General features: G+C 32.2%; 1 protein-coding gene and 1 pseudogene across 4 annotated transcripts in view; one reads left to right on the top strand and one right to left on the bottom strand.

The window, feature by feature from the left end:
* The window catches only part of SNX13 (sorting nexin 13), a 148255-nt gene that overhangs the window by 97907 nt on the left and 23100 nt on the right, over positions 1-27248 (top strand). For 2 of the 4 annotated variants that reach the window (XM_076006395.1, XM_076006393.1), the window contains 6 exons: positions 2141-2334; positions 9220-9324; positions 9947-10079; positions 14051-14088; positions 18088-18157; positions 22891-23063. In XM_076006395.1, coding sequence (XP_075862510.1) covers positions 2141-2334; positions 9220-9324; positions 9947-10079; positions 14051-14088; positions 18088-18157; positions 22891-23063 — 713 coding nt within the window. The remainder of the gene's footprint in view (positions 1-2140; positions 2335-9219; positions 9325-9946; positions 10080-14050; positions 14089-18087; positions 18158-22890; positions 23064-27248) is intronic. The other 2 variants (XM_076006394.1, XM_020289849.2) reach the window with 1 other exon arrangement.
* Positions 7794-8348, bottom strand: LOC105880169 (methylsterol monooxygenase 1 pseudogene; annotated as a pseudogene).

The raw sequence follows: 27248 nt of genomic DNA on the forward strand, positions 1-27248 counted from the left end.
AGTATAGCTTCCTCTGCTCTATTTTGGTTATTACTTGCATGAGATATATTTTTTCTATCCTTCCACTGTCTATGTTTTTGTGCCTTTGTATATAAAGTAAATCTCTTCTAGACAACATAGATACATCATGTTTTTCCATCCATGCTGACAATCTGTCTTTTGATTAGAGCGTTTAATCCATTTCTATTTAAAGTAATTATTGATGAGGAGCAACTTTTGTCATTTTGTTACTTGTTTTCTAAATGCCTTATATCTTTTTTATCCATCATTTCTTACATAGCTATCTTTTGTGTTTTAGTTGATTTTTTTTTTTTTTATTTAAGAGATAGTGTCTCACTCTGTCACCCAGGCTAGAGTGCAGTGGTGTGATTATAGCTCACTGTGGCCTTGCACTCTGCAGTCACTTGGCAATTTTCTCATGTATGCAGTTGCTTTAGAATGGGCTTTTTTTTTTTTTTTTTTTTTTTGAAGCCTTGCTCCTAACAGGAGAAAAAGATAAAAACGTAGGGGCAAAGGAAGAAGAGTGTTAGTCCTTTAAATTCCCTGGAAGTGTCTTCAGCAGGTAGGGCAGGGGCTTGCAAAAATGGGATGTGTAACAAGAAAAGCTGCCTATTTGTACTTCTGTGATTAGAAGCATCAGTGTACTATTAGCATAGATCCCAGATATATGGAGGGAAGGGTGTTTTTTGCCCACCCTTGCTCCTGTTTGCAGTGTACGAGCTGATTCTGGAATGCATGCACAGCTCTTGCCAGGGGTCTGAGGGTGAGGGATGGGTAGCTGCTACTGTGCTAGGAGCTGCAATTGACTGAAATTAACCACAGTTTACCTCCCAAGCCTTCCTCTAGATGTTGCAGGTAGACTCCAGAGTTCCAAATTACATCAGACAGATTCTGCAGGTGGAATTGTTAGTATCTACTCTGACATCTGCTTTGGAATTTTTAATAATTTTAAATATTATTGCTTTGTGAAAACACCCTCCACAGTATGCTTTCATCTAAACTCCATAGCAGTCGACACAGAAGAAGACTTCTGTGACCAAGTGTGGAATTTTTCCCCACACACCAAGCAGCAGTCACCAGCTGAGCATTCTCTAATTCAGTTCTGACACTATCTACCCAGAGATATCTACCCAAGATGTTCCCTCACCCGCACCTCAGACACTAGTCTTAAGTCTGAGCCTCTGTTACTTCTGACTGACTGGCTTCAAATTGGGGTTCCCAGGATTCCCCTCTTTGGGTTTGATTAATTTACTAGAGCAGGTTCCAAAACTCAGAGAAACATTTACTTAATGTTTACCAGTTTATTACAAAGGATATCTTAAAGGACACAAATAAACAGCCAGATGAAGAGATACATAGGGCAAGGTCTGGAAGGATCCTGAGTGTAGAAGCTTCTGTCCCTGTGGAATTGGGGTGCACCACACTCCCAGCATGTGGATGAACTCTTATTCTCTTTGCTGTCCACCTCCACATGTTCAGCTCTCTGAACTCAGTCCTCTTATGTTTTTATAGAGCCTTCATTACAGAGGCATGATTAACAACTGTGTAGAAATGTGATTGGACAAAAAGCACATGACCTAAACCCAGCAAAGCTTCTCTGTTCAGGTTCTTCCTGGCCTCTCTGTGTAGCATTCCTTCCTCCAGGGTATGGAGCAGGACCCCTCTGTATAATGAAGAACTTTTGACCCACCATGAGATTAGAGTCCTGCAATATGACCACACTCTTTATTCTCTGGAATGTTCATTTTTCCTTAGAAATCATGGAGGTAGAGATTTATTTAATAATATATCTAGAAATATTCATGTTATGACTAATAATCTTTATTGAGAACAAATGTCTAATGTTTAATAAACTGCAGTAGTTTATTTCCGATAAAGCATTATGTAGCAAATTTATTCACTGAAAATTTTATTGTGAAAAATGGGGTTAAAATTTTAAAAATATACTCTTTCACTTGTGTTTTTTATATAACTTTTATTTTTTTTAGCTTAACCAATTTATATTATAACTATTTTTCACCTCAGGGCTTTGCTAAATATAGAGTTTTAAATATTGAAAATTTTAATCCTTTTAATTTACTTGTTATCCAGCTGCATGGACCCAGAATTATATGACATTAATTTGAATTTTCTTTGGTAGATTACATGCAGCAAACTGGAGGCCAAGCACATCTTTTCTTCTGGATGACAGTGGAAGGATACCGGGTTACAGCCCAACAGCAGCTAGAGGTTTTATTAAGTCGTCAGAGAGATGGAAAACATCAAACTAACCAAACCAAAGGTCTTTTAAGAGCAGCTGCTGTTGGAATCTACGAGCAGTATTTGTCAGAAAAGGTGAGGATATATTTCAGTTACTGCTTTCTTAATCTTCTTTAACAGTATTATTAATAATTTTTGTAATACTTGCAAATAATCATTACTTACACCAGGGACAACTACCTCACAAACATTTCATTTAATCTTGATAACAGTCTCCTTGTGTATTTTAGTCCTCATTGTTTAAATGAAGAATCTGATCTCTAGGCAGTCAAATTACCATGACCATAGTCATGCAAATACTAAATGACCAAGTCAAAATTCAAAGACACAGTAGGCTGAGAGTAAAAGGATGGAAAATATAAACCATGTAAAAGTAAACAAAGGAGAGTTGGAATGGGCTATACTAATATCAGACAAAATAGAATTTAAGGTAAAATTGTTAGTAAAGAAAAGAGGAGCATTTTTTTTTTTTTTTTTTTTTTTTTTGAGACAGAGTCTTGCTTTGTTGCCCAGGCTAGAGTGAGTGCCATGGCGTTAGCCTGGCTCACAGCAACCTCAAACTCCTGGGCTCAAGCGATCCTCCTGCCTCAGCCTCCCGAGTAGCTGGGACTACAGGCATGCGCCACCATGCCCGGCTAATTTTTTCTCTATATATTAGTTGGCCAATTAATTTCTTTCTATTTATAGTAGAGACGAGGTCTCGCTCTTGCTCAGGCTGGTTTTGAACTCCTGACCTTGAGCAATCCGCCCGTCTCGGCCTCCTAGAGAGCTAGGATTACAGGAGTGAGCCACCGCGCCCGGCCAAGAGGAGCATTTTATAATGATAATAGGGTCAACTGATCAGAGTGATCAAATAGTTATAAACATATATATACCTAAAAACAAAACCTCCACATACATGAAACAAAAATTTATAGAATTGAAGAGAAAAAGAGACAATTCAATGATAATATTTGAAAACTTCAATATCCCACTCTCCATAATTGATAAAACAATTAGATAGAAATTTAACTGAGGATATATAAGACTTAACAAATAATATAAATCAATTAGACCAAACATATCTGTAGAACATTTTCTCTAACAACAGCAAAATACACATATTCAAGAACACATGGAACATTCTCCAGTATAAATAATATGCTAAGGTATAAAACCTGTCTCTGTTTAAAAGTATTGAAATCATACAAAGTATGTTCTGTGATCATAGTGGAATCAAATTAGAAATCAACAGAAGGAAATTTGGGAAATCTACAAATAGTTGAAAATTAAACAACATATTTCTAAATAGCTTCTGGCTCAAGAAATTACAAGGAAACTGGAAAGTTTTTTTCTTGAAAATGACAACAATATCAATACTCATGAGATGCAGCTAATGCAGGGCTGAGAGGGAAATTTGTAGCTTTAAAACTGTCTAAGTAGAAAGAATAAAGATATAAAGTCAACAATCTAAGTTTTCACCTTAAAAATCTAGAAAAAGAAAAGAAAAATAAACCCAAGGCAGATGGAAGAAAACAAAGATTAGAAGGAGAATCAGTGAAATAGAAAAACAGTAGTGGAAAATCAGTAAAACCAAAATTTAGTTCTATGAAAATATTAACAATATTGACAGACCTTTAGCTAGACTAGCCATGAAAAAATGGAAGAAGACACAGATTAGCAAAATCATGAATGAGAGAAGAGATATCACCACTGACCCTATAGAAATTAAAAGGAGTAAAGAGCACATACTGTGAACAACTTTATGACAACAAAGTAAACAACTTAGATGAAATGGACAGATTCCTAGAGATATGTAAGTTGTCAAACTGACTCAATAAGAAATAGAAAGTATAAGTGGTTGTTTCTGTCATTCTTGCCAAGTGTAGAAAAGATGCTAAAATGTTGGTCTGCAGTAAAATCATATTTCCAAAGTGTGGGGCAAGAAGAATATCTTTCTCTGATTTGAGAATGAGAATGGAAAAGAGGATTACAGTAAACAGAAATTCATAAGCTGTTTCTCTAAAACTGATAAATATTCTTTGAAGAGCCCAGAGATAGCCTAAAAAAGGATTAACTGACCTGACTTGTTCCGTGTTATGTGTAGATTGTGACAAAGTCTCTTAGTGAACAAAATGACTCCTTTTTTGAAATAAGACTACTTGAGAATCAAAAAAAAAATCACTGGAAAGGGACAGGCAACTTAACCACTTCAGTACCGTGCTCACTAGCCGCGAAACCTTGCCCACAGCTGGCACTCATAGTCCACATGATAGTTTGTGCTGTGCATTGACAACGAATCTGTTTTGCTCTTGTGTGATGAGGAAAGCTTTAAAGCACTGAAAGCTTGTTTTACTTTACAGGCAGCTTTAGGAAAATAACTATAAAACTCCTACTTAAGGACTTGTTAAAAGGTCACAGATTCGTAGTAACTTACTAGCTGAACGTACGCAGTGGAACTGCAGAGATAAAAGCAAAAGTTTTTGGTTGACGCTTGGCTGTGCGCCTTCATATTACGGCTGTCGGCTAAATTCCACGCTCGCGTTCATCTGTGGCTGATGACTATAGTCGACGCTGGTACCAAAGTGGTTAAACAGGATTTTCTCAATTTCTTTATTAAAACTCTAATTTATTTGGAATTCATCTGCAGTTTCACAAGTTTAACTGAGCTCTATATTTTAAAACCATTTTTCCTGAGAGAGATAATTTAACTTATGAAGACATTGTTATGCTTCAGAGTCTTTAAAAATGGGCATTTTAGGCATGGATAAACCTGTATGATGAATTTATAAAGGAAAGGACCAACAGCTGGTCTACCTACCAAACAAGCCATCAATGCAAAGTTGTTGGACATTTTTTTTGAGAATTGGAAACATATTCCTACAGATTTTAAAACCTGATGTTTTTAGTAAATAAAATAACAATTATTCCATGTCCAAATGATTTTGTTGAAAGGATATTTAACTTGATGTCATCACATTGGATTGGCACAAGAAATAAGTATGAGTTGGGCTTGAAAAGAGCAGAGCTAAAAGTCAAAGTGAATTTTATGGTTGACTATATTCAATTGTAATCCTACATAAAAAAGAAAAGGATGTCCTGAAGGCTACAGGCAATTCAGAGAGGTATTATTAGAAAAGGAAACAGAAAGGGTAAAAATATCCTACTGTATCATGGAACACATAGAAAAGTCATTGTTTATATTTTGTTAAATTTAGATAATATGTTTTTGCATGTACATTCTGCTTTTAAAAAGTCTTACATTTCTGTATTTTAAGAATATAAAATACTATAGCCTGCAAAATTTAAATACCTTATTATATATAAATTATTTTTATAAAATGTTATGTTTCTGGATTTTAATGCAAAATAATATAGCCTATAAAATTTAAATATTCAATAAAGTTTTTTAAAAGTTAAATTGGTATATCAGAGAGCCATTATAAACTACATATTATAATATTTTTCTTAAATATTATTTGTTCAGTTCTATTAATTACTACTAATTGCCACTGTTAACTAGTCCTACTGTTTAAATAATCACATTTAGTAATAGAAAAGTAAAATATATACATTAATAGATAATTTTAGAAAAACATCCATTTTCATATTTTTAGGATAAAGTAGTAACAAATATGTATAAATATTCCTTCTGCATTACTTTTTTTGTGGAAGAGGATATCCTGATTGGTTGTGTTTCATGATGCCTTTCTAAAAATGTTGGTTACCTTATACTAAGGATGTGACTTAATCCAATTCTGTGTATTTGAGATGTATAGGAAGAATTATAATTAAAGGAAACAACTATAAAATATTATTTTCAAACTTGCCTCTTTGTTTCCTAGAAAACTAAGTTAGTGAGCGCAAAGGGCAAATGAAAGGGCAAAACCAACTAACTTATTCCTTTCTAATCTTTGTCACATACTTGAAGTTGTTTAGTTTTCCTGTTTCTTTCAAGAGACACCCCCTCAACACACACAAACATACAACAAATAAGCACCCCTCCAAAAAACAACCACCACCATGCAACCTGGTTAGGTGTGTACTCTCCATAGTGTTTAATTGACAATGGAGCATTAGAAGTTTTATAACCCTTTTCCAATGCATTTATACCTTGCTGTTTACTTCTTTTTCTCCTTTCTTGATTTATCCATTCTACTTTTTGGGTATTTTATTGGATGTAAATAGAAAAATTATTTAAATAATACATTCTTTGTTAGTTTTTCTGAAAGTTACCATGCAGGAGTGGGGAACCTGCGGCCTTCTGATTTCAAGATTCTTCTTTTTTAAGCACCAAAGGAGGCAAGAAAATCTTCATTTTTCTCTGCTGTACCACTTTTAATAAAAGGATTTGTTCTGTAAAATTTGGATTCAATCAAAAGGCTGCAATTAAGGACTAGAAGGCCACATTTTGCCTTAAGGCCACAGGTTCCCCACCCCAGCTCCAGAACTAAAAATTCAAAACTTGACATGCCAAAGCTTTTGACATGCCTGGCTTTTCAGTGTTTTTTCTTTCAGTGAAGTAATTTTTGAAATTGAAAGGTCAGACTTTATATTTCTGTATAATATCTGTCACATTATGTACTTTGAAATGGAAATTCTTAGAACAAATTAATTTTTCAGATTTTTTTTCCTCCCATATCGTACTGGAACTCTGTTCCAGCAGCATTGGCTATGACACCAAATTTAGGATAACAGTAGTCTCTTTTAAAGACTATGCAGGAGGATTCTCTAGCGCATAATGATAAATCAAATGGCTTATTTTGACAATAGTATTAATACACATCTACTAAATACTAACTCATTTTTTTAATCGCACAAAAATGACATTTCAATAGCTCAGTGCAAATACAGCGAGCCAGTTCACAAAGCTTTAAGGTACAGCTTAACTACTATGAAAACTTGTTATATAAAAATGAAAGGGTAAATAACAAAAATAAAGCTCTTTAATTTTAAAAAAATTCAATTAACTTGGAAAATCTTTAGAATAAAATATTATATCAATTCAGAAATGCTTTAATTTATAGATGCCAGTAGTACATTACGGTTGATAAGGACTCTTCAAAGAAAGAGAGAATTACTCCAAACTGGGCAGCTCCAGACAAGAGTGGAAGTTCTTGGTGTGCTGGCTATTCCTGATTCAGCAATTTTAGTCATCAGTTTTATTATCAGTTGATGTCATTCAACCTATAATATTTTTATCTTTAGGCAAATTCTAAAAAATATTTAAAGTTAAATATAAGGCCAAAGACCACTGTTAAGAATTTCTGAAATGACCAATATATATCTAAAAGACCTAAAGACTAATGCCAACTTTAGACCTATGGGATTACTGGGGGGAAAGGCATAGATTAATACTTCTTCTATTACTTAGTACCTTTTTGTAAGCTTAGCAATGTAAGCTTAGCTTAGCTTAAAACTTCCTTATGAAAACTGAACTTATATATTTATTTCTGCATGTATAGAACTTGTGTGTAAAGTGAAAAAGTTCCCACTAGGAAGATAATTAAAGATTGTTAATGTTCTTTTTATCACTTAGCAGCCAAGACACATGCTTATTTCTGTCCTCTAGAAGCAGTGTTAGCTACTAGTTTTGATTCAGGAAAATGTATACCTTCAGGAAGTTTTACATGAGATACATATTTAGTCTTTTTCTCAAACTTCTTCATCTTTTCATTATAGACATTAAACTGGGAGTCTATTCCAATAATTCTATCCCACTATGTTGAAGCACAGTGTCTAATGAAGTTCATGTAGGATGCAGAGAACCACAGTAGAGAGGGATGGAGATTTAAAGGTTTGAGAGGAATATTATAACCATTATGGATCAAATAAATAGTTTCTGTTAAACGAATGATCACCCATGTCCAAAGAAGAAGTACATGATCACACAAAAGTATGATTCCAATGAAAAATCCAGTTCCAAGAATTAGAGTTTCCAAAAGATGTGCATGTTCAGTTTTCATTCCAAACAGAGCCTGAAACTCATAAATTTTATGAATATATATTCTTTTGTGGTGTAAGAAGAGTCTATGCAGGAAATAGTGCCAAGTATCCTCAATGACTGCACAGCCAAAGCATCTTGCCAAAAGGACGTATCATCTTGACATTCTTTCCCAATCATAAGGAATATTGAAATGCTCTGTAGAACAATAGGTTCTAAAAATCAAAGGCAGCTGGATATAAAGGTGATTAAAGAGAAGTACTTTAAAGCATTTCCATGGGTTTTCCCATGTTTCTGGTTTATCCTTTTGAATTTTGTACTTTTTCATGTAAGGTACAAATTGAAATAAAAATCCGGGTAAACAGAACAAGAAATGAAAGATATCATACATAAACTATAAGGAGATCCTAGTGTTGTAATCTGGAACACTGTATAATTATTCAATGTATTGTTTTAGGCTTTTTTGAATGGTTTTTGCAGAGGATTCTTAGGTAAGAGCAAATCTACGTACTCTACAGCCACGGATGCCAAAGATGCTGACACTTTCATTTGTTGCCAGTTTTCAAATGTTTGCAGAAAGCCTTATAATTCAGGACAGTGGCAAGGTGACTCCACTAATTAAGTCCAAGACAATGTTTCCTATATGTGAGACACTGTGGTTACATAGATCTCTTTTGTCTCTATGTAACACTGTCTTACATAGATCTCTTTTAATCTTTACAGTAATCTTAACCTTATATAATACTCCATTTTACAGATGGAGTAAATGAGGCTCAGTGGGAGGTAACTTGCTCTGCAAAAGTCAAGATTTAAATCCATGTTTGTCTACTAGTCTTAGACATAGTACACGATAAAGAGAAGGTTTTAGCCTTGTTTCAGCCTTCTTAAACAGCAAGGTGTCATTACAAGCAAATGATTCTTATCTGCCAATTATTTTGAATAATATTTTGAATTCTTATCTGCCATTATTCTATCAAGTATTAACTTGTATTTAGAAATTACAAAGATCATTACTATTACTTTTCTCTGTTTGTTAGGCATCTCCAAGAGTTACTGTTGATGACTATTTAGTAGCAAAATTAGCAGATACTTTGAATCATGAAGATCCAACCCCTGAAATCTTTGATGATATTCAAAGAAAGGTATTTATGTGCAGCATTATCATTTTTTTCTTTCTTGAAAAAAAGATATTTCTACATGCATGTCATTAGTTTTTTTAAAAGTTATTGAAACTTTAAAAGAAGTAGAGTGGTAACTAAAAGGTAAGTTATGGCAGTAATACCTCCCAATTCCAAAAATGCAGACCAATTTTTTTGTTTATTTTGTTATTGACCAATGAGGAAAATCCTTAAGTTGGGTTGTTTTATGTGAATCTGACCGTAGAGCCAAATATTCTAATCTTAGAATTTGATGAATTGATGATGTGTAAATAATAAGACTCTCAAATTCATTTTAATATGAGCCTTGAGCCTTTATGTATACTTGTTTCTAGAAAACACTACTTCCTAGAACATTATATCTAACCTGCTTAACCTGCTATCATGTGACTTATGTTGTAGCAGGACCTTTTTCAGTTTAATTTAGTTACTGAAAGAACTAGAAGAAATTATTAGTTGTGAAGTAGTCTTACTGCTGATATCTTTTGACTATGATACGTTATGTACATTATGGCAAGGCCTCAGAGTAACTTTTGGTGAAATATTATTTAGTAAATATCACAGCATACCTGTATTAATTATTGCATATCTTGATATATTCAAAAAGGTATATGAATTGATGCTACGAGATGAGAGATTTTATCCTTCCTTCAGGCAGAATGCACTGTATGTGCGCATGTTAGCAGAGCTGGACATGTTAAAAGATCCTAGTTTTAGAGGATCAGATGATGGGGATGGAGGTAAGGTGGCACACATTTTGCATATATTTATATTACCGTATATTCTGGTTAACCAAAAAAATTACCTTTTATGTAAGATTAAGAAATATTCTTTGAAGCCCAAATATAAATTGTAATATATTTAAAGATCTATAAATGATTGACAAAGTTTAGTGACTATACTAAAGTTTGAAAATTGAATAACAAATTAGAGTATAACTATAGGATCTTTGAATTCTTAAAGAAGAATGTTTTCTTGCGGTTAGTCACTGAAATATTTTTATGGCAGTTTCCCTTTTGCTGGTAAATAATAATATTCATGATTCACAATAGGATTATTGAGAAGATTAAATAGATAATAAGTAATGACTCCGAAAGTATGTCATAAATAAAGCATAATAAAAAACGACAGTGATAAAAAAAATCTTTAATTGTATTCTTTTCTAAACCCTGCACAGTGTGGGAGACTTTTGAGCTAGAAGTTTCAGAAGTTGTTTATTCTAGCTTTTCCAATAAGAATGCTGAGACCTATTAGCATGTTATAGTGAAAAAAGCAGACTTTAAGAGTCAGAGAATTTAGATTTTATTCTCCTTCTCCCAGCTACCACCTGTGTGATATTGCCAACTACTTGTTTCTTTAAGCATCATTTTTCTTATTTGTAAATCTGGAATAATGTTCTCATCATAATATCTTGCCTCAGAGTCATTGTCAGATTTAAGTGGAATTATGCATATAAAATGATTTATAACCTAAAGCACAAATATAGGTTTTTTATTAGTAAATAGTAAGTTAGAGATAAGAGTAGTGGGAGACAGCCCTTAGAACACAAGTCTCCAAATTCTTAGGCCCAATGATCATTTTACTTGTGATTTAATCCAGATGTATTTATTAAGCTCTAATTAAATATCTAGGGTTTGATGAACTTTCTGGTATGTTCTACTAAGTAAATGAGCAAGGTAAATAAAAAGTAAATGAGAGAGGTTTAAGAAAGTGCTTTAGTTATAACCATTTGTGGACAAGACTGCCTGGGGACGGTGATAAGGATCTGTTAGTGAGCACTGCTTTAAAAAATCTCTCTATTATGTAAGATTCCCAGCCTCACCTTTCTTCCGTGTCCTGTCCCTCTGTCTACACTAGTGAGGTATTATTTTTTAAATAATCTAAGAAACCTATATAGAAGTTTACACTTATATTTTAATAACTTTTGTATTGGTTGTCTGATACTCTGGGTTTTTAATTAATACTCTTTCAGGCTTATTGTAAAATTGGAATAATCTATTGACTGAATTTGATGGATAATTAAGGAAGTTATTTTTTTTTTAAAGAATACTTCTCTGGGAGCTGAATAGTAAAATTTAATTTTCCTGTAGTTTGTTATATAGTGTATGTATATTTCCCATATGTGTTGAAAATGTTCTTTTATGGAGCTGCTATGAAATTTGCAATAGCAACTCTATATCAAGTAACCCCATCCTAAAATGACTATTGTAAAAGTGTTTATTGTTTATATTTTATCTGTTTTAAAAATTTCTTAGTATTTGTGAAATGGATTTGCTATATGACTCAGATTGAAAGAAGATACATTGAGTCATACCAACTAATTGTGTGAGCCTCTAAGCAATTTAAAATGGTGATAGTAAGCAATATATTCTGTAGGATTAGTTTTTGATCGTATAACTTAGGGACTCTTCCAAAATCTTTTAAATTGACTTTTTTAGCTCCCATTCATATCTTTCCACCTAGTCCATCTTCTTCCATGCAACTATCAGAAGCAAGCCATAAGCAATCTTAAACTTCCCAACACTTCATACTGTATGTTAATTAAAGCATGAGGTACATTAATTTTTTTTTCTGGAATTGGTTTTGACCTAAAGTAAACATGCTTCTCTTATTTATCAGTCATTTGAGTAACCCATTACATTAGAATCATTCGTTGTAGCTTGAAAGTATATGCTTATATATCTTTCTAGAACATGCTTTCTACAGTTCTGTTTCCTAATTGATGAGTTTTTATACATTTTATACTGAGAAATCATCTATCCCTTTTATGAAACCATTTGGAAAAAAGTATGTGGAGTGATAGGTATAACATGAAACATTATTATTAAAAATAGCTGTCAACTTTGTCTTTGTCAATGTTTAAGTTTTAGGCCATTGGTATGCTTTTTCAGATAGTAATGCTTATGATTTACTTCTTTTTGTAAGATTATTTGATCAAAAATAGGCCTTCACATTTTTTGTTATAAATTAGATTTCTGACTTTGAAGCTTCTCAGCACTACATTGATACATATTTTTTTAGGCATTCTGAAATGTTGACTACATTTTAAACATTCTGAAATCATTCTTTAATACAGGGATTAATGTATAGCTGATTTTTAAAAAAGCCAGTCTGCAATTAATTAATGGGCCAAATCTTATCATGTGTGATAGTAATGTATCTTATGGTACTTTCACTTTTCTATGGAAGAAATTTTATTCCTATTTAACCAAATTTCACAATAGGTAGATAGTTTAACTGGATGGCTTGCTTGTGCATGCACTCTCTTCTCCTTTCCTCTTCTTTCTTCCTTCTCTTTTTGCTTTCTTTAGTTACTTAAGTTTTAAATTATTTTATAAGTAGATATATTCCCCTAGTAGATATTTTCCCCCTTATTAAAAGAAGGTGTCAAATCTTAAAAATATTTGAATTTTGCTTTCCTTTTAAAATTTTGATCTCACTCACATTTTTTCACCATGTTGAAAAATACTTTCTTTTGTTTTCTCATATTTATAGGCAGTTAAATTCTTGATTAAATGTGGTCCAAAATTGATTTTAGACTGTATTTTTGGATTTTCTTATTATTTACCACAAAAGTATGCTTTATTATGCTACTGAATTCTCCTTTTAATTTGACTTGTCTTTGGTGGGAAGTTTTAAGAGGTAGGCAGACCACAGAAGTGGTAGGAGGCATATAATTGAATGAAGAGGATAGAGAACTATTTGTTTACTCATTTTAGTTATCACCATTTAATTATAACCAAAGGGTAATCCTAGGTGAAATTTCCAGTTTACCTTTTGTGACCAAAGGTCTAAGGACTCAAGAAATGTTCTTGGGTATTTAGAGTAAAGTTGTTAGGCATTACTGGCTGCCTTTTTGTAGAAGTAATAGATTCTTGGTTTTTGAATATCTGTTTAGAGAACTAAAACCATAAATTATCTCGTAAACATACATTAGAAACCACACATTAACTTTAAAGTATATGTGAATATTCCTTTACCATAGATTTATTTATGTGTTTAATAAAAGGATACTTTAATTGGTAACTTAATTTGCTTATGTATATAATAAAACCCTGAGGGAGAAGATTATTTCTTGATATTAATTTTAATAATCTATAATTGATTCATTCTCTAACATTAATTTTAAAAGTTAATTTTTCCTAGTTGCCTTTTAGTTAAATGTCATTACATGTGTTTTAAATGTCTTTTGGTCTATGAGTTATATATTGATTAAGAATCTAGACTTCCAATGTTTTTAAGCCAAATCTACTACCGAAATAAGTAGACTTAATAGATACATTAAAAATCAATCTATGCCTCACACTAAAGACTAATTTTACTTGTAATATGTCTTACCCAGTGAAACAGAATAACAAAATAGTGCTGATGTTTCCTAATGGGCTTTCCTCTGTAGTGTTTTCCTTGTGCTTACGTTGTATTAAGCAACTTAATGTGTTGCTATGAGACTAAAAATACTCCCCTGAACATTAATGCCTTTTTGGTTTTTGGCCAGCTGTCAGGTACATGTATATTTTCACTAAAATACCTGGCTTTAAAAACCACAAGACAGACTTAAGAGGTCAGGTTTTTGGAAGTATTCCACAATTTTTCTTTACTGTTCTGTTATGTCTTGGTTTATGTGACTTTCATTCTTGGTGTTTGAACCTTAGATAAAGCAACCATTTTAAAGTTTTGTACTGTATACTAAGTTGAATTTCCCCCCCTACAGAATCTTTTAATGGGTCTCCTACAGGAAGCATAAATTTGGTAAGTACTATTATGGGAACTTTAATTATTAAAGTGACTTGAAAATATTATAAAAGGCTGAGCCTTGTATGTAATTAAATGATATATAGAATCCACCAAATCATCCTTTAGTATTGTACAAAGTTATTATGCTTTTAAAGTAATACTAAGTTCACACATAAGGGATATATAAATCAGAACTTACAAGTGATATTTCATTTTTATTTATTTTTTAGTGGTAATTTTATTTTTTGTTTTATTGATGCATAATATTTTGCATATTTATAGGGTACATGTGAGTATTTGTTACATGCATAAAATGAGTAATGATCAAGTCATGATATTTAGGATATTCATCAACTTGAGTATTTATCATTTCTATGTGTCGAAACATTTCAAATCCTCTCCTCTATCTACTTTGAAATATACAATATGTTGTTGCTAGCTATAGTCACTAGCCTACTAAACATTAGAACTTACTGCTTGTATCTAACTGAATGTTTGTAATATTCACCAACCTCTTGGCTTAGGTCATACCTGCATAATTGCAGTTGCATTTTATAAAGAAATTGATTTTATTATTTTTGATTCCAATATTTAGTATGTTTAAATGACTATGGTTAGTGCTGTGATAATGCAGTTAATGTGTGACACATAAATGTTTACATTAGAATCAGTTTTTTCTCCTCTTGTATTTAGAAAAGAAATATAAAACTAGTTAGGATAACTAAAAACTTCTAGAAGTATCTTAAAATCTATAGTAAAACAAATTGAGGTCATTATAAAAAAGTGTATTTAAGCTTAGAGAGTTTTATAGCAACTACATCTTATGATTAGAGGTTTAAGAATGATGTGTTTTTACCATATGAACTGTCATTGGCATTTCATATATTCAGAGTGTAGTGTAAAATGATGAACATTTCAATTCTCTTATATATCCAGCCTTGCCACTGAGTAACTTATTTCCTAAAATGCTGCTAGGAAGAAATATTAAGTGTTTTATGAAGGTTCAGTCCAAAGTTTGGCGGAGTGGGGTAGAGGTGGTGAGATGTATAGGGGCTTGTTGTTTTGCTTTTCTTCCCACCTGCATTGCTTTTTCTTTTAAACCTTTTGTAATAGCTAAATGGTTTAAAGATCTGTTGTGTTAAATTGTCAATTATATTACTATACTTTTTCTAAAATAACCTTAACTGATTAAATGTTCTATTATTATACAAAGTATAATCTTTAACAGAACACTAAAGCAAATCAACCTTAGCATTATGTCAGATATTTTGTAACTTTTAAAATGTTGTTTTCCTAAATCATTTGGTATCATTACAATTTACTCTTTATAGTTCAGAGCCTTGTAACAAAAAGGAATTGTTTCTAGTGTACTGAAGGAAGTATGATGTTCATTATACAGAAAAAGTTTCCAAATGTGATGAAACTTTTCCTTGGTTTGAAATTTACTAGTATTCACGTTTGTAAAGCTTGTACGAGTGTTTAAACACTAGTTTAAAAAAGTTTTTTTCTTTCTTCCATATCTGGAATAAATATTTTTTTCAAATAAAAGAAACCCCTTTTTGTCACATTGATATAAACCAGAATAGTCTTTGGATCAAAAAATGGTGACACTTGAGATCAGTGACTTGCAGTATTTTCTTATTCCTATAAATCTGTTAAATTCAAGCTTTTAAGTATCTGGAACTTTTCTTATTGTTTTTTTAATACACAGACAAATTTTAATGGATAGCTGCATTTAAAAAATGATTTAAGATTATAAACTAGATCATGATAGTTTATTCCAATATACTAGACAAAGAAGATGCTTAATGTCTTTGATGTTTTACTCATTTTGTAATTGAGATTGGCATGTAAATTATAAGCATTTCTAATGGTGCCATTGAAGTTGTGTTGATGAGCTATCATACTAAATTTGAATTTTCAGTTTTTGGATTAGTGTAATGTTAAGAAACACTTCCTTTTGCAAGAACTTTAAGAGTCTTAAGGACTACCTTGCAAATTGTGTTTTATTTTAGTATAGGATTAATGCACTTGTTTTGAAATCATAATTTTCTTTTACTAATCAGTACTTATATTTCTAAATCAGATGTTTTTCTGTAGTTAATATTTTTAACCAATTATAACTTTAAGTCTACTTGTGCATTATAACTGTAATGTTTATGTGACTTTTCCATCAGATTTTTCTTCATATGTAATGAAAATAATATTTGTTACTTATTTTAAATGTGTTAAAAAGAACATTTATCTACTAAGTCTTTTAAGAACTTTTAGATTGCATAGATGCTAACATGTTTAAATTGATTAGTTTTTAAATGTTACCTACAAATGAAGATTACCATTATATTAATACTTTATTTAAAAATTATTTTTTGTTCCCTGTACTAGCTTGTAATTGGAAGAAGTTCTAGTAGAGACAATATAAATTTGATGAAATATTCCATTCTTCTCAGGCTTCTTTCACATAAAAATAATATTGAAGGTTGTGCTGCTTCTATCAAAATGCTTTACTAAAGGTCACATGAGCACTTACAAATAATTACATTCTATTTCTTTTCCAAGTATTTTCATTCACATTGTGTCCTGATAGAAATGTAGAGCATCTATTAATACCATTTTACCATTGGGGAAACAGAAAGAAAGAGTAGTTGATATGACTAAAGTCTCTTAAAGTCTCAGTGGTGGAGCCTGGACTAGACCTAATTTAATTTAATGATTCTGCTTGACTGGGGAAGTCCTATGGCTTATCTGTGGAGTTAACACATTTTGCTTCTCTTAATGATCAGTCTTCAGTAGTTATGTTTTTGGCTTGCTTCTTTCAATGCAATTGTCTTAATTTAAATGGCTTTATGTCATATAGATGTCATTTAGATAACTCTTTTAATAATAATTACTAATCTCACATTAGAACTCAAAAGCTTATTCAAATCCTATGGTTTTTAAAGTGTGAAATATGTCTGAATTATATAATACAAATATATGAAATATGAATAAGAATATGTGAAAAAAATCTCTGAATTATGTGTTGTGTCTGTAGGACCTCTCGCACTTTCAATGATTTGCTAAGAAGGCTCACAGGACTAAGCATAGTCATACTCATGGCTAGGATTTATTTTAGTGAAATGAGATAAACCAAAATGAGCAAAGGGAAAAGGTATATGGGACAAAGTCCAAAAGAAAATAGGCACAAGCTTCCAAGAGTGCTCTCCCAGGGGAGTCACACAAAACATACTTAATTCCCCCAGCAATGATTTGTGACAACACATGTGAAATGTTGCCACGAGGAAAACTCATTGAAGATTAAGAGTGTAGGCTTTTTATTGGAGGCAGATTATATAGCACATACTAAATCCCAGAAGGAAAGCAGGTGTTCAGCATAAACATAGTTTTTTATGGATAGTTTAAGTACAGTAAACTACTCTAATGATTAGAGAATGCTAACTTTAAGTTCCCAGATTCCATCCAAGGGACAACCTTGTAAGCAGTCCTTTCTAGGGAAAGCAGTTCTAGGCTGCCATGTTAACAGTCTGCCTTCATTTTATGATTATGATCCATTCTGTATATGCATGGGTATATATACATGTGGCAAAAACATTTTTAAAATTTAGACCCAAAGGCCATAGTTATAAAAGATTGTTTTGGGTCAGTCAATAATAATATTTGTTTGTAGAATTACTTTTGAAAATTATTTAAAGTTTATCATAATCTATGGATTCATTTTATTTAATAAATAATCATAATTATAGCTAACATATGGAGAAGCGGTGAAGGAAGAAATAATCTCATGTATTAAATCTGTTACTAAATTATTTTGTTTCATATTGATAGTTCCTTAATTTTGGCTTTTCTCCTATTAGTATAGATGGAGAGGATTATTGTGTGTGGAGGGGTTGGGGGGACATACAAGTAATATAAAGTTTGCATTACAGTCAAGATGAGTAATACATATTTGACATAGAATTCTTTAATACTTTTTTCTATAAAAATAAAAAATTTGTTTCTTGATTTTTTTCTCAGTCATTAGATGACCTTTCAAATGTATCTTCTGATGACTCAGTACAACTTCATGCCTATATTTCAGATACTGGTAAGAGACTTTGTTGTATAATTATTATTACTTTAAAACTATTGATTACTGTATCCCTAAATTATTTTCCACATTTGTTTTTATAAATCATTTTTTGTTTTGTAGTCATATTTTTAAGTTTCTTTTTTCCTGCTGTATATTCTTCATTAAATTCTGTTATGTTTATTTGCTTATGTTTTTGGATATTTACTTTCTATAAGCTTTTGACTATTAATTAAAATACTGAGCATTTTGTCATTTCTCACATAAACTCTATAACCATTCTTTTCCTTTGTGTTTGAGTCTTGTTGATAATTGTCTGCATAATTCTTATAAAATTGTTTTTTGGGGAGACCTCAGTTCAATATTTGTTTTCATGCATGCAAAGTCCGTCTAGATAACTGTGGGGCGAATGAAGCCCCTGAGTATAGAAGTTTGCAGAAATTCAAGAAATACTTGACTGGGGTGAGAAACCTCTAAGGCATTGTGATCAGTCAGTACATGTGCAGAATAAGAAAAAATAATACATTTTCATCATTACCTTTGAATTATTAGATAATGCTAATGAGTATTAAATAATGACAGTTTTCTTATCTGGCCTCTCACTATTCCTGCAATATAGGAGTGTGTTTGCCATTTTACACACTAAAGTATAAACATACTGAGGTATATACCTCAATTTAGTGCTTACATTTCAGATACTAAAGAGATTTTATAGTATAGTTTAGAAGATATTAATTTGCATCTTTTTTGAGATCTTTGTTTTCTTTTGCTTCTCACTGCAGCTGGAGTCTTAATTTGCATTCTGTTCCTGGCAGATTTCTAGAATAAGTTATCTATAATTCTGATTCTGTTATTGCTTTATCTTTTACAAATAGTTGGTGCATAGATTATTCTGCTTTAAAGGTCATTACTAAGGTCACTGTTGTCAATAAAACCAGAGGTCTTGTTGCTTTTCTTTCTAGCTTTTAATACAATTATTACATTTTTTCCCTTCCTTAAAATTTTAAAATTCTTTAAAAAATCTATTCTCTTTGTCAGCTTGTCTTCCAAATGAGAGATTCTTTGTTAAAGTGCAGACCTTTAGTATTTGTTATTTTAGCTCTTGGAGATCTTACACTTTTACATTTAGAGGAAGACACTCATGTCTGTATTTCTAATGCCGATCTTTCTCTCATCTGAGGCTTGCAATTTTCCAGCCACTTTGTCCATTTGTTCATTTATTCAACAAGTATTTATTAGCTTCTTAAAATGTATAGAAGCACTATGCTAGACATTTTTAATAAATTATTTCTGTCAGACTTATGGGGGGAACTGAAGAGACAGCACAATATAGTGGTTAAGGGTACAACTTTTTGACGGAATTGCTTGGGCCCAAACTCCAGCCCTGCCACTTGATAGTTGGATGAATTTGAGCAAGTTTCTTAACTACCTTGTACCTCAATTTCCTCATCTGTAATATGATATAATAATAATATTATTATATAGCAACTCAGTAGGGTTGTTACGGGAATAACTAATTACATTAGTAATATACATGACAGGCATCATATAGGAATGTTTGTTCAATAAATATTTATTTTACCAATTGGACTCCAAAGTTTCTTTGATTCTGGGTCCCTCTATTGTTAACATTTCTGTTACAGGAAGAACAAACTTGCAGTCTAGTACAGTGCTACTCAAAGAGTGGTCTGTGGACTCTAATGTGTTTTGCTTCCTTCATTGAGAAATCTTGCATGCATGCATTCATTCATTCATTCATTTATTCATTCCGAGTCTTACTCTTTTGCCTGGGCTAGAGTGCCGTGGAGTCAGCCTAGCTCACAGCAACCTCAAATTCCTGGGCTCAAGCGATCCTTCTGCCTCAGCCTCCCAAGTAGCTGGGACTACAGGCATGTGCCACCATGCCCGGCTAATTTTTTCTATATATTTTTGGTTGTCCAGCTAATTTCTTTCTATTTTTAGTAGAGTCAGGATTTCGTTCTTGCTCAGGCTGGTCTCAAACTCCTGAGGTCAAATGATCCACCCACCTCGGCCTCCCAGAGTGCTAGGATTACAAGTATGAGCCACGGCGCCCAGCCAGAAATCTTGCTTTTAAAAAATATTGGCTAAATTAAACAATGTGATTAGCGATGAGGTTGATTTACATTCTGATGCTAGTTCTTCACCTAATTATGAATTAGTAACAAATAGTTTGCAGATCACCTGCTATGAGTAGCATTGGCCTAATGAAAACAAAGTCTTCTGGCTATATCACCCTCTTCTCAAAATCAATATATGTAACTTTGCGTTATCTTCTGTTAAATCAAATTACAGTTCTGTCTTCTGCATTTCTTTTATAATAGCCTCATTATTCCTATTGTAAATGCATTCTGGGTGATCTCCATCCTTGTCAATTTGTCACAAGTCCTGATTATTTTTTAGAATGTTTTCTAAAACATTAGAAACATTACTTTTTTCTTTCCTTTTCTGTTCCTTGCTATTCTCCTTGCTCATGTTAATTCCTAATTGGTTATGGTTAGCTGCCTAATTGGCCTCTGCTTTCTGTCTTCCTTTCCCAAACCTATCTTGGATACAACTAATAAGGCCATTACCTTGTTGCCATTCTAACTCTATGAGAAATGGTGGTTTTCTAACTTGATGAAAAAATGGTGTACTGTTTAATCTGCATAGGTCTTTGAGAGAAAGATGACTGGGTGAGGTGAACAGTGAATAATAGTGTTACCTACAATTAAAGCCTCTGTGTGGAGCAAGATGACCAGAGTCTATTTCTAGTCTTGTATTTTGCCTAATCAGAAATACTGATATTAGATAGAGAATAAAAAACACTTTCAAGAAGAAAGTGCGTATCTTAGAAAATTTTCATGAAAGCCTGAGAGAAGTTTCTGTCCAACTACTCTTGCCAACACAGATTTCTAGCTTTTATGTTTTTGAAGTAATTTATGAAGAAATTATACAAACCCTCCTTTGCCCAGTTATATACAAAATAGCAAAATATTTAGCTCCAAATTTGACCATGTTTTTATTCACAATTATGGATCAGTGTTATCCATTATTATAAAATCAATTTTAGACTTCTGGTTAGTATGGTAGTCTAAACTGCTGTTGGAAATTCTGCCTCCCACACATAGAAAGGCTGAAAACAATATTAGAAAAATAGCTGAAGGCGAATATATACAGGTGCCATAGACCATGAGGAAAAACAAATTCAGGGAAGTGAAGAGGTGTTGAAGCAAGGGGCTTATGGTAGCATAAAGACTGCTGTCTTGATTTGGATAGCGTTTTCATGCTGCAAAGTTTAGAAGAGGCAGAATGAGCCAAGGCTATGGAAAGCTGGGACCAAGTCCTTTATGCAAAGCCCAGAGTCACAAAAGGCAGCTTGATGTGAAAGAAGAACTAGGAAAACTTAGCTTACCTTCAGCAGAAAGAAAAAGAATTGCCAAGATCATGGTTAGAAATGGTATCTTTCATTCACAAGAAATTGAAAACTCAGCTTGTTCCCAACATGGGTGTGTCTGGATTTAGCTGTCCTCAAGTAATTGTATATCACAGGGTAAGCCTGAGAGTTAATATTAAAATTATTTCTGAACTGTTGAAACCAGCAGTTAAAGTGGTGACACTGCTCAGTGTGAATGCCTCCATAACCCAGAGCACTCAGAACAGTCAGGGAGAAGCAACACCTGCTGAAAATGAGCTTACAAAAAGCAATTAAAAGCCACAGGAAGAAATATGAAACACAATAAGGGAGAGTCAGCAGACTCAGAAAATGAGATAATTTGTGTCCTGGTATCTTGGAGATGGCAGTCTTTGTAGACTTTAAGATAAGTATGTTAAAACTATTCATAGAGATAAGTCCTAAGATAAAAATAAGCAGTATGAAAAAGAACCAAATAAAATTTTAGAAATCAAAAAATACAGTGATTAAAATTAAAGTGAGAGGATGGATTAAGAAATAAACCAGATGCAGATGAGAGGACACTCAATAAACTTGTGGAGACTTGAACCTGGAGTAGAATAGAGCACAGAGAGATAAAGAAATGGAAAATTATTTATTGTCCTTAGGATTCTTTCTTTAAAAAGATGGAAAATCAGAAAGAAGAAAAATTAAAGAAAATGATTCAAAGTACATCTCTTTAAGGTTAATATAAAATGGGAACAAACCTTGATTTTTAAAATTACCTTACTTGGATGATCTGTGGCAAATCAGTAGAAAATGCTTTTAAATAAAAAGGATCTCCAGAATAAACTACACTTTTAAATTGTTGAATTATTATCAAAGAAAGAGAGTTGCCAGAAGATAAACTTTATCCTATTGCTTTTGCTGTCTAATTGAAAAGATTTTAATTGAAATACAAATGAATATTGAAAGCTAGTACAAAAGGTTATTTTGTTTGTAATTGTTCCTCTTACATTTAAGACACTATAATGCTACTTTCTGAGGTGGTGCTGTGATAACATCACTAATAATAGGTAAAAGCTCTTTGAGACGAGAGAGAATCCATAGTAGACATCACTATTTGGTTGGTAGGATCATCATAAACTTTTAGTTTATTTTGTATTACAGCCATCCTATATAATACCTTGTGGTTATGAATATAGAAGATGGAAATCTATTTCATCTTTTCGTGACATCCTTTTGTGTCAGTCTGTCATTTCAGATTCTTCTTCATTTTCATGTTGTCTTTTTTGTTTTTGCTCTTCACCTTCCTCCTTTTTGTGTCTTTGTTCCTCTTCATTTTGTTTTAAATGACTAGTATATGCTGACTATGACCCATATGCTGTGGCAGGCGTTTGTAATGATCATGGCAAGACATATGCATTATATGCCATCACTGTACACCGGCGCAATCTAAACAGTGAGGAGATGTGGAAGACCTATCGTCGTTATAGTGACTTTCATGACTTCCACATGAGAATCACCGAACAGGTAATGAGATTTTTAAAACTTGCATACTTTGCATTATTTCTTGATTTCGTTTTGATTCCAAATAGTTCTGAGGATACTCAGATATTGATCAAAGCTAATGAAAGAAAATAAGGCAAGCGCTTTTTATGTAATCAGCATAAATCTTAGAATGCTTTTTGAGCATTTAACCAAAATATTAAATGTTGAGAACTATAACCAGTCCTAACCATCGTGGACTAGTGACAAAACATCAATGATATACCTTGGAAAATTAAAACGAATGCATATTTCTGATTCTTAAATTTGTTTCTGTGTGTGTTGTACTTTACAAAGATATTTGGGTTTGGTTTGAAGTTGGGATGAAAATTGCTGTCAGGCATTTTGTGCCTTTGTTTTTAGAAGTATAATTCAAAACTAAGCAATAGTTATTTTAAATGGCAGCCTCATCTAACAGTAACAGTTAAATCTTTGATCCATTGCTTTGTTTTGTACCACAGTATTTACCAAATAATGTTTTTAATTCTTACTAAGTACAACCCTGTTGTTATATAGAAGTAACTGTAAGGATCCTTAAAGATAACATATGTAAAGAAATTATTTCCCTGTCCTATTTTTTTTATTAAATATTTTATCTTCTCCTTAACTTAGAAACAAGTATCACTAAATGAATTAGAATAGGTGATGTATGGTATTTATTTTATAACTCTTGAAAGTCTTTGAATTATTCACGGTTTTTAGATATACAATTGGTATTAAGCCAATAAAAATAATATTTAAAGGTAACACCAGATTGCACTATAGCTTTGAAATGACATTATACTACTTTGAAAATCAGAAAATATCTTTTTCACTTAAGATAGTGGAAAAAATATGGTTGGCACCATCCATTAAAATATTTTATGGATAGAGTGAAATAAACTATTAATAGCTTTAAAGTGATTAAATACAAAAGGTTAGTGTTGACTTCTGAAGCTCTTATTAAAAGGACTATTTTGAATTCTGTTCATAAGGAAATTAATAACCGTGGACATGTCTGTTCTTGTGTTGAATAGATCTTTTCTTCATGTTTAGCTTGATTTGTTTGTAGTGGTAAAAGAATTTTCTGCCCCACAATGAAGAAATAATTGCTTTACTTTTTCAAATATACCCTGGTTGATATTGCTTTAAAAACATATAGCTCATGTATCTCTTTCTTCCCATCCTTACACTTTAACCAAACATGATAATTTAAAAAATAATTTGGATCAATAACAGTAGTTTTATTTTCTTGGCAATTAATTGGAATTTGGTTTAATACAAAATTTTCTTTGCTCGAATAGTTGTAATTTTGTTTCTAATATTAAGAAGAATAGGCCGGGCGCAGTGGCTCAAGCCTGTAATCCTAGCACTCTGGGAGGCCGAGGCGGGCAGATTGCTCGAGGTCAGAAGTTCGAAACCAGCCTGAGCAAGAGCGAGACCCCATTTCTATTATAAATAGCAAGAAATTAATTGGCCAACTAATAGATATAGAAAAAATTAGTCGGGCATGGTGGCACATGCCTGTAGTCCCAGCTACTCGGGAGGCTGAGGCAGTAGGATCGCTTGAGCCCAGGAGTTTGAGGTTGCTGTGAGCTAGGCTGATGCCATGGCACTCACTGTAGCCTGGGCAACAAAGAGAGACTCTGTCTCAAAAAAAAAAGAAGAAGAAGAAGAAGAAGAAGAATCATTGCCTAATTTAAATATTTTGGACTAGGACTGTAAACATTATGTTCACATATTGACAAATATAATGGAAGAACATGCTTTAAAAGAAAACTTTGTTATGAGGACAATTCATGCACAAATTTCCCTTTTTAGTACAGCACCAAAAATGAAATGAAATTGATGTAGCACAATTACTTTTTAAATGACTCAAGTAGGTAAAGTGGACATGTTTTGGCAGTGTTTCTTATGAAGTCACAGTGGTTGTGATTACTTAAGTGTTTAGATTGCTCACAGAGCTTGAGAAATTAAAAACTGAGCTTCTAAATGAAAATTAGGTTTTAGTAAAGTATTAAACATCTGTAAATAAAATGCTGTTTGCCTTTTAGTTCTGTCTTATCTATACTTTTAAAACTCAAATCTCTTAAATGGAAGAAAAATGCAGTGACTTTTATTTCAGCAGTTGGTAATGGTACAACCTATAGACATGATTAAATGTTAACTCATAGAGCTCTTGAAGTAAAATTGTTTTAAAACAAGTTTCATTTTGTTTATTTAATTACAATATAAAATTTTCCCAGTCTGACTGTGTGAACTGTCATTTGTTTTCTTTAAAGATTTTAATAGTCTAATTTGATATTTTATGGAGAACATTTATAAAAAATTTAAAAAATTAAAATGTTATGTGTCATGCGATTTTTGAAATGGCCTGAATTGCTCATTCATTTGTTCAACAAATGTTTATTGAGCTTTTCCTATATGCCTGGCACCCTTCTTGATGCAATATAACAGGGAACAAGGCAGACCAAATCCTTGCCTCTAGGAATTTATATTCCTGTAGCTATTGTGGATTTCTGTTTTATTGAGTGAGATCTACATAAGAATAGATAAAATACCAGTGATTTAAATGATATTAAGTATTCATTAAGGCAACTGAATAAAAGTATATACTTATAATCAATAGATTTTGAATTCTTTTAATATAAAATTTCAAGCCTGCTCTTTAAATTTTTCAGTAGTGTATTAAGAATCTACACTGGATATGTTTAATGTGGAAAGATAAGATCTTAGATTTTAGAATGTACATGATTTATATATAGTATTTATTTGTAAACATTGAAATACTGTTTTAATTTATTTGAGGTTTTTTTTTGATAAATCTCTGATTTCTTTGACATACCTTTTAAAAATGTTTTTGTCCTGAATTTTTAGCAGAGGAAATTATATTACCTTTCAGGGAATGTACTACCTTTTGCTTGTACTTGTAAATGACCTTTTAAATAGCAAGCATATTATAAGTTACTATAAAATATAAAATTCCCCTGCCCCCCCCTTCTCCTACTTTTACAGTTTGAGGAAACTGTTAGTGATTTATATTTCTGTTGTGGACAGATAACTTAAAAAGGGGTTTGTGTTGATAATTTAGGTTTTGAGAAAATAACTTATTGTGATGTTTAATTTTTTTCTTATTAATAAGATTTAATATTTTAAAATTTCTAAAATAAATTGTTTTAATAGATATTGTTATATTCTGTTGGTGTGTTAGTTTGCTGGGGCTGCTGTAACAAATTACCACAGACTCAGTGGCCTAAGCAAGTTTATTTTCCTGTAGTTCTGGAAATTAGAAATTGAAGATCAAAGGGTTGGCAAGTTTGGTTTCTCATGAGGCCTCTCTTCTTGGCTTCTAAATGGCCACCTTCTTATTTTGTTCCCACATGGCCTTTTCTCTATGTGCTTGCATTTCTGGTGTCTCTTTTTACGTCCAAATTTTCTCCTATAAAAACACAAGTCAGATTAGAATAGGCCCCACCCTAAGAGAGACTCATTTTAACTTAATCACCTCCTTAAAGCCCCATTCTCCAAATATAGTCACAATTGGAGGTACTTAGAAGGTAAGTCTTCAACATATGAATTTTGGGGGAATACAGTTCAGTCCCATAATACTTGTAATACCAGAATAATTTATGCATTCTCATAAATTGAGACAGTAAACGTGGATAAGTAATATTACAGGAAATTAAGTATTTGGGGGGACTACCTCAAAAAAGTAAATTTACTTCCATTAAGTATGATTTTTTAAAAAAGAATTTAATTCATAAAACCAGGTGTTCTCTATTGGACATGTGATATTCAACGAGGACCCATTTCTATAACAATACTTTTGTGAATCACCAAATCTGTATATATCACCATAGTATACATTTTCTCTATGAATTGCCCCTATCCTTTTTTCTTTTCTTGCCATGACTGGAACAGAAGACCTGCTTTTACTTTTCATATATAACATATAATGAACGTGTTCACATTTTAGCTCCAACCAACCATCAGATTTGTCATTTCATTTAATAATTTATCAGAATCTCCTGTTTGGGGATGGAAAATATCTTAATCCTCTTCATTTCCTCTTCTCTTTCATCTCTGCACTGGGAATTAGTTTTCTTTACAAAGATGATGATGATGTTATTGTTGTTTTAAACAAAGAATGATTTTAAAAAGTTTATTACACTTTAGGATATGTATCACATG

Source organism: Microcebus murinus, chromosome 9 (genome assembly GCF_040939455.1).
Source record: "Microcebus murinus isolate Inina chromosome 9, M.murinus_Inina_mat1.0, whole genome shotgun sequence".
NCBI lineage: Eukaryota > Metazoa > Chordata > Mammalia > Primates > Cheirogaleidae > Microcebus > Microcebus murinus.